The following is a 12,273-nucleotide window of genomic DNA, read 5'->3' on the forward strand; positions in this document are numbered from 1 at the left end:
TTTTTGGCAAAGCTAAACAAGGCCCGATCGATGAGCTGAAAATTAAAAAGCTTTGAACTATTATACTGGATAGTCAACTGTAGTCGACTGTAAAACGATTTTACTTTCGAAGAGGTAACCATCTTGTTCTAGCTTTATTACATCAGGAATACTTTAAACAGCCACATCTTTGAAAGGCTATTCAAGGAACGAAGTTCTGAACAAAGGTCATTAAATTTTATTTGCAAATATTATTCCATATATGTACATAAGGATATGAGCTATAGTATACCGCAGAAACTTAAGGATGAGTTACAGAATGAGCTAATTAATGATGATCAAGAACTTGATGTGCTTCAAAAGAAGATAAAAACTAGAACATTAACAAATGATAGTAAAAATAAGGAGAATAGGAAGAGGGCAAAGATTGATGTTGGTTATGAAATGCCCACTATGAGTGGACAAACACTGGATAATAAGGAGAAAGATATATTGCTCACCAAAGTGAATGGCGTTGACAATCTTCTTTTCTTTAGTGACTCAGATGCCAAGCACTTCTCATGTCTTCTTGACAACCAACCAGATACCGATGTAACTAAGGATGAAAGATTAAAACGACAGCTAATGCGACTAGTGTTAAAGGTAAAGAACTGCATACCTGGAATTAGGAAACAAGCTATGCGAACTTTGAAAGATAAGTACAAGGATTTTGGTGCTTCAATAGTATTTGAAAATCTGTTGCCAATTTTACTTGATAGTTCACTTAATGATCAGGAAAGACATTTGATGATAAAATTAATGGATCGAGCAATTTTAACACTTTCTGATGACGTATCTAAACATGTATCGCAATTGTTAAACGCTATTGGCCCACTTCTGCTAGAAAATGAATCAATGGTCAAAACCACCGGAATGGATATCATTATAAACTTAACAACTGTTGTAGGCTATGGTACCATTATAAAATCACTAAAAGATGACATTGCAGCTGAAGATGATTTCATTCGTAATTGTGCTGCTAATATACTAGCGGTTGTTACCAAAACTGTTGGATTAGAAGTAATGCTTCCATTTTTTAATGCTTTGGCGAATACCAAAAAAACGTGGCGTATACGACACACAGGAGTAAGAATAATTCATCAATCAGTTTTATTGATAGGCTCTGGTGTTCTCGCTTATTTGTCTCCCATTCTAAAATGTTTGTCATTGTTATTGAATGATGAACAGCCAGGAACTAAAATTCTCTGTGCAAATACAATATCATTATTAGCACAATACTGTTTTCCACATGGTATGAAAGCTTTTGAGATTGTGTTGGAAACGACCTGGAAGACAGTAAAGACATCACGAGGGAAATTACTAAGCAGTCATTTACGGGCTATGGCATCAATCATTCCTCTCATGAGCTTGGAATATGCTGGTTTTTATTCTAAAGAGCTTATGCGTATACTTAAAAGGGAATTCAACAGCCCTGATGAAAATATGAAAAAAACTGTATTGCTGGTGCTTCAAAAATGCTGCAAGTGTGAAAGTGTAACATCAAAAATGATTAGGGAAGATATATCGGAGGAATTCTTTAAGAAATTTTGGATTCGTAGAACTGCTTTGGATATACAGCAGAATAAACTAGTAACGTTCACCACTTCTGTAATTGCAGAGAAGGTTGGAGGTGCTTATTGTTTGGAGCATCTATTGGGTCCTCTCCGAGATGAATCCGAACCGCTGAGAATTATGGCTATCCATTCTGTAAACAAGATAGTATCAATTCAAGGTGCCTTGGATATAAATGATAGATTAGAATCTTTGCTTGTCGACTCTCTATTAATAGCATTCCAAGAGCAAAACAGTAATGATCCTATAATATGCCAATGCCTGGCAACTTTAGCTGTTGCCTTGGATATTCGAATGAAGCCTTATCTGGCTCCAATAATTTCTACAATTTTGAACCTTTTACGTCATAAATCCCCTCAAATTAGGCAAAATGCAGCTGATTTATGTGCAGCCTTGATACCCGTAATCTCAAATTGTGATGAAGTAGTAATTCTCAACAAGCTTTCGATCATTCTCTATGAATCGTTAGGGGAGGTTTATCCAGAAGTGTTGGGTGCGATTTTAGCAGCATTGGAACGCATAGTCCACATACTCAATATCGATACTATACAACCTCCTATTAATCAAATATTACCCTCATTGACACCTATTTTTAGTAACGCCAACAGAAAAGTTCAAATGAATACTATTCGTCTGGTCGGAATTATTGCACTAAAAGGACCATCATATGCTCCACCAAAAGAATGGATGAGAATATGTTTCAAATTACTGGATCTTCTTAAAAGTACAAGCAAAAGTATTAGACGAGAAACTACAGCAACATTTGGTTACATTGCAAAGGCCATTGGTCCTAAAGACATAATCGTGGCATTACTGGATAATCTAAAAGCACAGGAGCGTCAACTTCGTGTATCTACTTCAGTTGCTATAGCCATTGTAGCAAAAGTGTGTGGACCATATACTGTGATTCCAGCACTTCTCAATGAGTATAGAACTCCTGAAACCAATGTCCAAAATGGTATCCTAAAGGCCATGACCTTCATGTTTGAAGATATTGGTGAATTGGCAAAGGATTATATCTATTTTCTACTTCCTCTTCTGGAAGATGCACTAATGGATCGTGATCTTATTCACAGACAAACGGCAGCTACAATAGTAAGACATCTAGCTCTCCATTGCAGTGGAACTGGTTTTGATGACGCATTTATTCATCTACTAAATTTACTAATACCAAATATATTTGAAACCTCTCCGCATGTAATAGAAAGAATATTAGAGGGTTTGGAAGCACTAGTTTACGCAATTGGACCTTCCATCTTTCTAAATTATATATGGGCTGGCTTATTCCACCCAGCAAAAAAGGTCAGAGATGCATATTGGAAGTTGTTTAGCAGAATATACGCCCAACAAGCTGACTCTATAGTACCTGCATATCCATCCTCCATACGAAGCAAATTGGACCTCCCTGATCTAGATTTAGTACTCTAAGTACCCTTCCTAATGATAAATAACTTCTGTAATAATAGATTTAAATATCGTTGCTTCCGTTGCAAAGGTTGAATATTAACTCAAGATAATCAATCAGCTCGGCATGTGATTCAAAGTGATCTTCTAAAAATCAATATATTAGATTTATTTTAAGATAATCGTCATGCAGTGCATCATATCTGATGGAGTAATACAGCACCTAATCATATTATGAGTCATGGATTCCAATTTGCTAATTGATGATGGACATAGAGCAAAATTAATAGATAAAATACCATGGTTGGCAGACGTCTCTCAGAATAGCAACTATTCCAATGTGGAGTTACTATCAACTATGAAATATGATCCCAGCTTGATAAGGATGACGCGTAAAGGGGAATATGAATGGGCTTTTCCAATTACCAAGCTATCAACATTTAAATATCTCGACGAGAATAAATTCCAAACTCAGGTGTATTCCTGGCTTGAGGACACTCAACAAGTAACCACGACAACCTATCATGACGACATTAAAAAGGCGATTGAAGAACTTGTAACTAGTGGCAAGACTATTGAAATTAATGATGATGACAACTCATTATATTACTTGTACTATTTTCGGTTTCTATTGCTAGGGGAACAGTTTGTAAGGTTAAAGTTGGCAGCGAGTATATTTAGGCGCAATTTTCGTCTTACACTGAGGGAGTTTATTAATAATCTGGTCAATGCAATTTATCTGGATATTTATAGTAATGAGCAGATACCTAACGATCCCATTGATAAGTTGAAGCGACTTCTGGATGACACTAGAACATACAAAATGAGGGTTTTACTTAAAGGCGATAATTCTCTGGAATTTCAAGCACATCATCTTGGTGTAAGTGATAATGGGCCCACTGCAGAGAAACTACTATTTGGTGAAATATTAACATTTAATACAGCAGCGGGTTCAGATGATTTATGGGACGTTATCGTCGATTCAGAGCCTACACCCTGTAGTATTTTAACATCGCTGAAAACTACAAGTAGAGATCATTATGCATCCGCAAGAAGGAGAATGGAGCATGCTAGGACTTGGCTAGATATAAGTGGTAAAACTGAGGTTTTAATATGGAATGATAAAGAAGAAATAATGGAGGGTTCAATTACAAATATCGCCATATTAAATAAAGATGGGGAATTAGTGACACCGCCATTATCAAGTGGATGTTTATGTGGAACTATGAGATACTATTTGATGAGGAAGAAATTAATTAAAGCAGAAACAATAGAAAAAAACTTTTTGTATGAAAACCAACCCATTCTGATTTTCAACGATGTCATGGGAGTTATCAAAGGGCGAATAAGGTTCATGCCAAAAGTTTAACACTAATCTGTATATACTACAGATACGAGAATAGTAAATTGTACTTGCGCAAAGTTATTGTTTAAAATTAATATTGTACATAAAACAATCACTATAAATTTTTACAAAATATGTCATCAATGAAATAATATGACCATTCAATGGTTTCAATGCTTATGAGTTTTTCTCTTCTTGACTACTGTCGGCGTTTTACCGCTTGCACCAATTGTTATATTAACTTTTGGAGGAACTGGGAAACCATATGATTTGGCTACCTTTGCAAGGTCTAGTTTATCAATTTGGTATACGGTTTTTAGAGAGTGGGATGCGTATGCCTGTAGATAAGATCTATAACCATCCTTAGCAGTTTGATGCAAATAATAGTTTGATTTTATAAGTTTCTCCAGTTGAGATTGAACGTTGGCAATCTTGTTCGTTGGAAATTCATATTCATTTAAAGGAACCTTAGCAGCCTTCAAGTATCTTAGGAAGCCCAATTCATTTGGAATCAAAAACATAAGTGATTTACCTTTACCATTTGTACCTCTAGCGGTTCTACCAACTCTGTGAATGTAATCTCTTGGATCATCAGGAGGATCAAATTGAATAATCCAGTCAACGGCTGGAATATCCAACCCTCTAGCAGCCACATCTGTACAAATTAGTATACCTCTCTCTGCGTTACAGAATTCAAAGAATGTGTTTGTTCTCTTTTGTTGTTTTTGCTTACCGTGAAGTTCAAGGACAGGCAAATCAATATAATTTAGCAATTCAGCATAGTATTTGACTGAGTTACAAGATGATAGAAAGACAATGATCTTCTTCTTTTGGTTCCTTTTCAAAAATGAGAACAACAGTAGGAATCTCTTGTCACTTTCACATACAACGTAACCTTGCTCAAGACCGTCGGCGGTAGAGGAATCGTGCTCCGAAACCACGTTGATAAACAATGGACCTGGTCTCAGAGATATTCTACTCAAATCTTCAACCTTGGTGGTTTGTGTAGCAGAGAATAACATACTCTGTCTATCCTCGTTTGGCAAAATCTTGATAATTTGTCTCATTTCATCCTCGAAACCAATTTCTAGAATTCTATCAGCTTCATCAATAACCAAAGCTTTCAAGTTTTTGAAAATAAAACCTTTGGTGTTTTGTAAATGATCCAATAATCTACCCGGAGTTGCGACCAACAAGTTCACACCTTTCATCAACTTTTCCGCTTCTTGTCTTCTGTTAGCACCACCAATTACAATACCAAAAGTTTGGGAATGGAATTCCATTAGTTCTCTAACAACACCAAAGATTTGCAAAGCTAGTTCTCTAGTTGGGGTGATAATGATAACACCAGTACCATTTCTTGGCTTGAATTTCAAAGAGTGCAAAAGCTCGATAGTTGGAAGCAAGAACGCTAGTGTCTTACCAGAACCAGTCTTGGCAGCACCCAAAACATCTCTACCAGCCATCAATGGTGGAATAGTTCTGGCCTGAACCGGCGTCATCTTGCTGAACCCCATCTTTTCAATAGCACGCATGGTAGGCTGAGATAAGTTCAAGGACTTGAAACTATGATCAACATCGGAACTCTCAACATCGGCCTTAACAACCACTTCTTCCTTCTCGGACTCGTCCCTAGACCTCTTAGTTTGAGCCATGGTTATCTATTTGGAGATATTTCTATGTTAAGCAACAGTAACCAAGTTTTATGTTGACATTCAATGGTTTTCTTATCAATATTGTTGTAACATTTGATACTTTTTACTCTTGGTACACACACCGCTTAGTGTGAATGAGATGCGATGAGCTCAGCTCATCGCAAATTTTCTTACTTGCAAAAAGTGATAAAAATTTTTTTTTCAAACATTACCCGGAAGTCTAATTCCCAATTTTCTTATAATCGCAAGGGTGGGCTATAACCATCAACGAAAATCACATGATTTGATTAGCAAGGCCAATTTAGCAGCGCTGATAGAACTACATAGGGATAGAGGTCATTGGTCTCAGTATAGTGTTGTTAAGGTTATTTAGACACACGGAACATTGGAGATTTGCTTTTGTCAGTGGTTATCACTTCAGCACCTCAAGGCATATCGACCTTTGTATACGCTCGGCGACCTCGTCTGTCGTTCATTCCAAGAACACGAGGAACCTAAATTATGTATTGCTTTAGGTTATCAAATGAAATTTATTGCCTCACACACAATGTATCATCCCCAGAGTTAATGACTCTCTTTCTCCTTGCTCCTTGCTCCTTGCTCCTTGCTTCTCGCTTTCTACCCCTGCCTTCTTCTATCTACCCTCCTCTAGTTCTATCTACCGCTAGTGCCAGAACAGTGCAAATGGCTCCATTGTCTCTCTGTTCTCAAAGGTGTTCTCTGGGGTCCACGGAAAATAACTCTGCAGATGAGGGATGACCAGAGTGGACTGCGCAAAAGAAAAGGTAATTGCGTGGGAAGGAAAAATTAACCAAGTAGTTTTTCCGTCTGTTAGATTTGCTACGGCAATGTCTGTGTAGGAATATATTTTTGTCTATCCCTGTAGGAGGTCCCCCCCCGCGTTTTTCAGTTTTTAGCACTTGCCTCTCTGAGGAATTGCGTACAATGAAGAAAAAGCATAGTTTTTCCGAGATGTACTTTATTCCTCTTTGTTCGTTGCGTTATAATTTTAATTCCCTCGTGCGTGCGTTTTAATACCCCACCAACAATTAGTAAGTCCTAGTGTTATTCCAGTCTTTGCCCGTAAATAATAGTGGGGGGGGGGAGTGGGAGTAGGAAGCCTGGGAAATAGCATTGGCTGAAATAGGAATACAAGATAGTATTACTACTTGTGAGTGTTAGCAAAACATGGTCCTTGTTAAATAGCAGGCTCGCAAAAATCCGCTTTTACTTTTAGTTGTAACGGAAGGAGTTCTTTAACGTTGCCAAAAATTGATAACTCTCACCCTTCTCAGTTCTTCATATTCCAACTTATTGGCTTTTGCTGTGGGACTAAGAAGGAAAAAAAATGGGAAAAAAAGAAAGTGATAGCAATGAGTCTTGTATATAGGAAAGTTTTAGCTGCTATGTGTTCTTGAAAACAGAAATTTATATATAACTAAATTCAAAAAAAAAGGTTTAACTCCTAGTCCTCGATATCTGATACCAGACTTTACTTTATTTGACTACAAGATACACATAAAGGCACCGGGTTTATAGATTAGGATAGTGAACATACTATGATCATGGATAATGACGTTGTGCTCGAAGACGCCATGGGGGGATATTCCTCAGACTATGGTTCTTTCTTGAAGAACTCGAAGATGAGGTCAGATTCTGACAGCGAACAAGAGAAGGCACTACAGTGTAAGTATGTGATACGTAAAGATGACGACCCACTGGGCGATGGCCACTTCAGTGTAGTCAAGGAGTGTATGAACATGCACACCAAGGACCTGTATGCGATGAAGCTAATCGACAAGTCCATCGTTCAGGACAAACTAAAGTTAATCCAACGTGAGTTTGAGTTACTAAAGTATATAAGCGAGACTATTCGTACACTAGAGTTATCTTCGACATCGTCCCTAATGAACGCACAAAATGGGAGCAACTGCTCCCATTTCGATGGCCATCACCACATTTTACAACTGTTTGATTTCTTCGAAACTTCAAAGAATATCGTTCTAATTACACAACTATGCCAAAAGGATGATCTCTATGATACTATTATTAAAAACCAGAAATTGGACTTAGAAACACAGGTTAAACCATACACAGCGTGCTTAATCAGTGCACTAGAATTTTTGCACTCAAACGGTATTGTTCATAGAGACATTAAGGCGGAAAATGTATTGTTTAGATTAAAACATCAGATTAACCCTAACGAGACCGCAGAAAACGCAACTTATGACTTGGCAGCTCATGATTTAATCCTAGCAGATTTTGGCTTAGCTACAAGAGTAAATGTTGAGAGTACTACCACATTAAGAGAATACGTGGGCACTGTATCTTATATCTCACCGGAAATTGTGGCATGTAAAGGTGTAAGCTCAATAGACAATACCAAGGAAATTGAAAAGATCCCTAAGTATGGAACTCCAGTTGACATATGGGCATTGGGTGTTCTAACTTACTTTATGGCCTTGGGTTACACACCATTTGATTGTGAAACAGATGAAGAGACTATAGATTGTATCTCCAAGGTGGATTATTATATCGATGAGGATGATGAGAAAAATCCAAAATATTCAACATTCTGGGATTTTCTACAGCAATGCTTTGAGAAGGATCAGAATAGCAGACCTACCGCTAAAGACTTAAAGACACATCCTTTCATAAAAGATTACTTCAAGACAACTACACCATCTGCATCTTATAGTTTTCTGGACAGGAGAAAGGCTTTGAAAAGAAATCATTCAACAAATTCATTCCATAATTTGAGAACCCCTCTAAGGAAGAATTCATCAGCAGCCTCTTCTATATCATCATCCTCTGCTGTAATTCCTTCGCCACATATGTCGCTTTTGAGCGGATCCATGGCGACATCTAAGTCTTCTCGGACTGATCTTAGAACCTTGAAAAGAAGTGGTCATTCCAGTCACTCAAATTTGCAACAACTGTCAGGATCATCAAGAGAAAAGAGTCTGAAAAACATTAAGGATACTTTACAGAGAACATTATCAATGACATCCTTAAAGCCTAATAGTTCTACGAATCTTCTAGCTGCGACAACCTCTCCTTCGAAGCAGAAATCAATAATAAAGAAGAATTCAACATTTGTTCTAGATCCAAGACCACCGTTGGGGTCACTGATGAATGGTTGTTTTAGTACTACACCCGAATCCAAATCAAATTTTAGCACACCTCAGGTGCTATCAAGACAAAATTCTGCATCTAGTCTAAATAACCAAACAAAAAGGGTAACAAGAGTGACTAGTGCTGGCAGTAGCTCAACTCATACCAACGAAAGTGGTATTATTATGAACGTTAAGCCCTCTATTCTTCATTCGACTAGTACACCTGATGTTAGACCAGAAGAAAAGAAGCTAATGAATGTTGATGACGATGATGATGACGATAATGATGATGATATGGGTATTGTTATATGATTGATAAACCTTTTTTTTTTCTTTATATATGCTTAGACATTATAGAAACGCAATAATTTTGCACTTCTATTATTTGACTATCCTTTAAATATATTTATACATCTAATAAAAAGTTTATAATATTCCAAAACTTCGCTGTAAACGGATCAATACAAGCAGTATATAACTTCATTATGTATATACGTATTCAGAATCCACTCAATATGCCTATATTAAAGATGTTTTGTTTTGGCAATCGGTTCGCGTCGTTGACTCCGCAGTACTAAATCCCAAAATGAAAAAAATTACAACATCTACTACAAAACCACAGGTTTGATGAAGACTAACTTGAAGTATAATAATTAGCATTTCAACTTGCTCTTTCATTTATCAATTGAGTTGAATACACAATATAATCATAAGCTGATACTAATAGTTAAATTATGTGGTTATCGGAATCGCAAAGTATGTTACAATAATTCACTGAAGAGGCGCAATAATATGAAATGATCGAGAGTTACTAACAGTTGTTCAACATTACAGCTTTGCAGCTGTAACTGCTTGTATGATCTTATTAGAGTTTGGTGTAGCATTCACCTTTGGTGGGGTTTTATTCTTCATATTTGGTATATTTACTTTTTTTGACAGGGCTTTGTTGGCATTGGGTAACATATTATTTTTAATTGGTGTTGTATTGATCATTGGTTCTCAAAAGACTTTGATCTTTTTCTCTAGACCAACAAAGAGACGGGGTTCCATCCTATTTTTACTAGGAATATTTTTGATTTTGATAAAATGGACCTTCATTGGCTTTTTGGTAGAATCCCTTGGTATAGTTGGACTTTTCGGTGACTTTTTTGGTATAATAGTGCAATTCTTAAGATCACTACCGATAATAGGTCCAATACTCTCTCACCCAGCAGTTGCTCCAATTGTTGACAAAATTGCTGGTGTCAGAGTCTTGCCAGTGTAATATTAAAATTTGTATTTTATATGTTAAACTAACTTTCAATATAATCGTCATTTTCTTATTTAATTTCAAGATGTCACAACTAAAGGTGCTGATACGTCACTATCATATATGAGCAGAGTTTCAATCTATGTGCAGCTAAACGCCTCGAATTCCTTTACCGCATATAGAGGTCCTTCATTGCAGCTACTTTAACAGACAGAATTTTTGAGAAGGTATGTGTGATATTAACAATAATTTTAGATTGAATCTTGTTTTGGAAATGTAAAGTATCTATATGCTGACTATACAAGTACTGTAATGATTTATAAAGTTTACTTACAAGAATTAGTATCAAGTACATTGGCGCCACTAACATCCATTTTATATATATTTCATTGGATCATTTCAGCAAAGTCCAACACCATTTCATCAAAGCCATATTGACCAACTAATTGCACACCAATTGGTTGACCTGGAATTATTGGAATAGAAAGTGTTGGTAGACCCGCTAGAGACATTGGCATCGTGAATACATCATTAATATATTCCTTTGTCGGTGTATCTAAATCGCTTACGCTAAAATCTTCTAACTTTTTAGGTAAACTTGGAGTAGTCAAGCTAATTAAAAAGTCAACATTTGTTTCAGACTTCGTAGTTTCTTTGTTATTCAGTAACACATTTGGATATCTGAATACAGAATCCATTTCATCAATAAGCTGTACCCGTAATTTCTGTGCTCTAATGTAATTATTTTTAAATGATTCTGAACATAAGTTGTAATTTCCTAGTAATATTCTATTTTTAACTTCTCTACCGAATTGCTTCCTTGTTGGCGCAAACATCACGTTATCACTCATATCTGATTCTTGATCTCTGTAACCGTAACGAATACCGTCAAAACGTGACAGGTTTGATACAGCTTCTGCAGGTGAAAGAGTATAGTAAATAGGCAAGGCATTCTTGATCGATGGAATAGAAATTGGAACGACATCATGCCCTAAATCTAAGAGTTTCTTAACGAATGCTAATAGGGCCTCCATAATTGTCTCCGGTATGCTATCTTGGCTGAACTCTTTTGCTATGCCAATGCGATATTTCTTTCTCTCTTTAATAGTATTTCTCTCATGAATTCCAAGTATCTGATCTCGGTATGAGTTTTCTAGTGATGTCGGGTCCTTATCATCGTACTTATCAAGTACATGATAAACCTTTCTTAGCGTGCTTATATTTTTAGTCAAAATACCAACAGTATCCAGAGACTGTGCATAAGCAATAACACCATACCTTGAAATTCTTCCATATGATGGTTTGAATCCATATATCGAACCATAAGTAGCCGGGAGCCTTACCGAACCCCCGGTATCAGTCCCTAGACTGAAATCAACTGCTTCAGAAACAACAGCTGCTGCAGAACCTGATGATGATCCTCCCATTATAACCTTATCAGCAGCTGGATATAATGGATTGAAGGTGGGTCCAAAACAGGAGTGAATTCCTCGAGAACCCATACCAAATTCATCTAAGTTTGTCTTCCCTAAAACAATTGAACCTTCCTGCTTTAATAGCTTTACAACTGTTGCATCGTATGGTGATTGATATCCACGTAGTATCTCCGAGCCACATGTAGTAGGCATATCTTTAGTAACAATGTTGTCCTTTATACCACATAGTAGCCCGCTAAGAATGCCATCCTTCAGACTTTTGTAACTGTTCTTGACCCCTTCAACATCTATATGGGTGAATATATTATACTGCTTCTGGAGCTCCGGGAGAGCACGAAGACGAGATATTGACATTAATCGATTAGTACTATGATCTCGTGAAATTAGGACCTATTTTGTTACTCCTCAGATTAACCATGAATTGATTCAATCGATCGGTATGCTTATTATGCGGGAAAGTTTAAAATCCTTTTTCAAT

At 36.7% G+C, this 12,273-nt stretch overlaps 6 protein-coding genes across 6 annotated transcripts; 4 read left to right on the forward strand and 2 right to left on the reverse strand.

Annotated features, from left to right (window-relative positions):
* Positions 1–255: 255 nt before the first annotated feature.
* On the forward strand, positions 256–3,018 carry HSH155 (U2 snRNP complex subunit HSH155; the record flags this gene model as incomplete). The annotated part of the gene is made up of 1 exon (XM_449929.1): positions 256–3,018. One exon carries the CDS (start codon positions 256–258, stop codon positions 3,016–3,018), a length of 2,763 nt encoding a protein of 920 aa, XP_449929.1.
* A 217-nt stretch (positions 3,019–3,235) lies between these two features.
* On the forward strand, positions 3,236–4,363 carry ABZ2 (aminodeoxychorismate lyase ABZ2; the record flags this gene model as incomplete). Its single annotated transcript, XM_449930.1, has 1 exon — positions 3,236–4,363. The coding sequence occupies one exon, from the start codon at positions 3,236–3,238 to the stop codon at positions 4,361–4,363; it is 1,128 nt and encodes a 375-aa protein (XP_449930.1).
* Positions 4,364–4,509: 146 nt separating this feature from the next.
* Positions 4,510–5,994, reverse strand: HAS1 (ATP-dependent RNA helicase HAS1; the record flags this gene model as incomplete). Its single annotated transcript, XM_449931.1, has 1 exon — positions 4,510–5,994. One exon carries the CDS (start codon positions 5,992–5,994, stop codon positions 4,510–4,512), a length of 1,485 nt encoding a protein of 494 aa, XP_449931.1.
* A 1,559-nt stretch (positions 5,995–7,553) lies between these two features.
* TDA1 (protein kinase TDA1) lies at positions 7,554–9,422 on the forward strand (the record flags this gene model as incomplete). The annotated part of the gene is made up of 1 exon (XM_449932.1): positions 7,554–9,422. The coding sequence occupies one exon, from the start codon at positions 7,554–7,556 to the stop codon at positions 9,420–9,422; it is 1,869 nt and encodes a 622-aa protein (XP_449932.1).
* Positions 9,423–9,844: 422 nt separating this feature from the next.
* On the forward strand, positions 9,845–10,374 carry GOT1 (Got1p; the record flags this gene model as incomplete). The annotated part of the gene is made up of 2 exons (XM_449933.1): positions 9,845–9,866; positions 9,980–10,374. 2 exons carry the CDS (start codon positions 9,845–9,847, stop codon positions 10,372–10,374), a joined length of 417 nt encoding a protein of 138 aa, XP_449933.1.
* A 371-nt stretch (positions 10,375–10,745) lies between these two features.
* On the reverse strand, positions 10,746–12,149 carry HER2 (glutamyl-tRNA(Gln) amidotransferase subunit HER2; the record flags this gene model as incomplete). The annotated part of the gene is made up of 1 exon (XM_449934.1): positions 10,746–12,149. One exon carries the CDS (start codon positions 12,147–12,149, stop codon positions 10,746–10,748), a length of 1,404 nt encoding a protein of 467 aa, XP_449934.1.
* Positions 12,150–12,273: the final 124 nt, after the last annotated feature.

This window comes from Nakaseomyces glabratus, chromosome M, assembly GCF_010111755.1.
Source record: "Nakaseomyces glabratus chromosome M, complete sequence".
In the NCBI taxonomy this organism is placed as follows: Eukaryota; Fungi; Ascomycota; class Saccharomycetes; order Saccharomycetales; family Saccharomycetaceae; genus Nakaseomyces; species Nakaseomyces glabratus.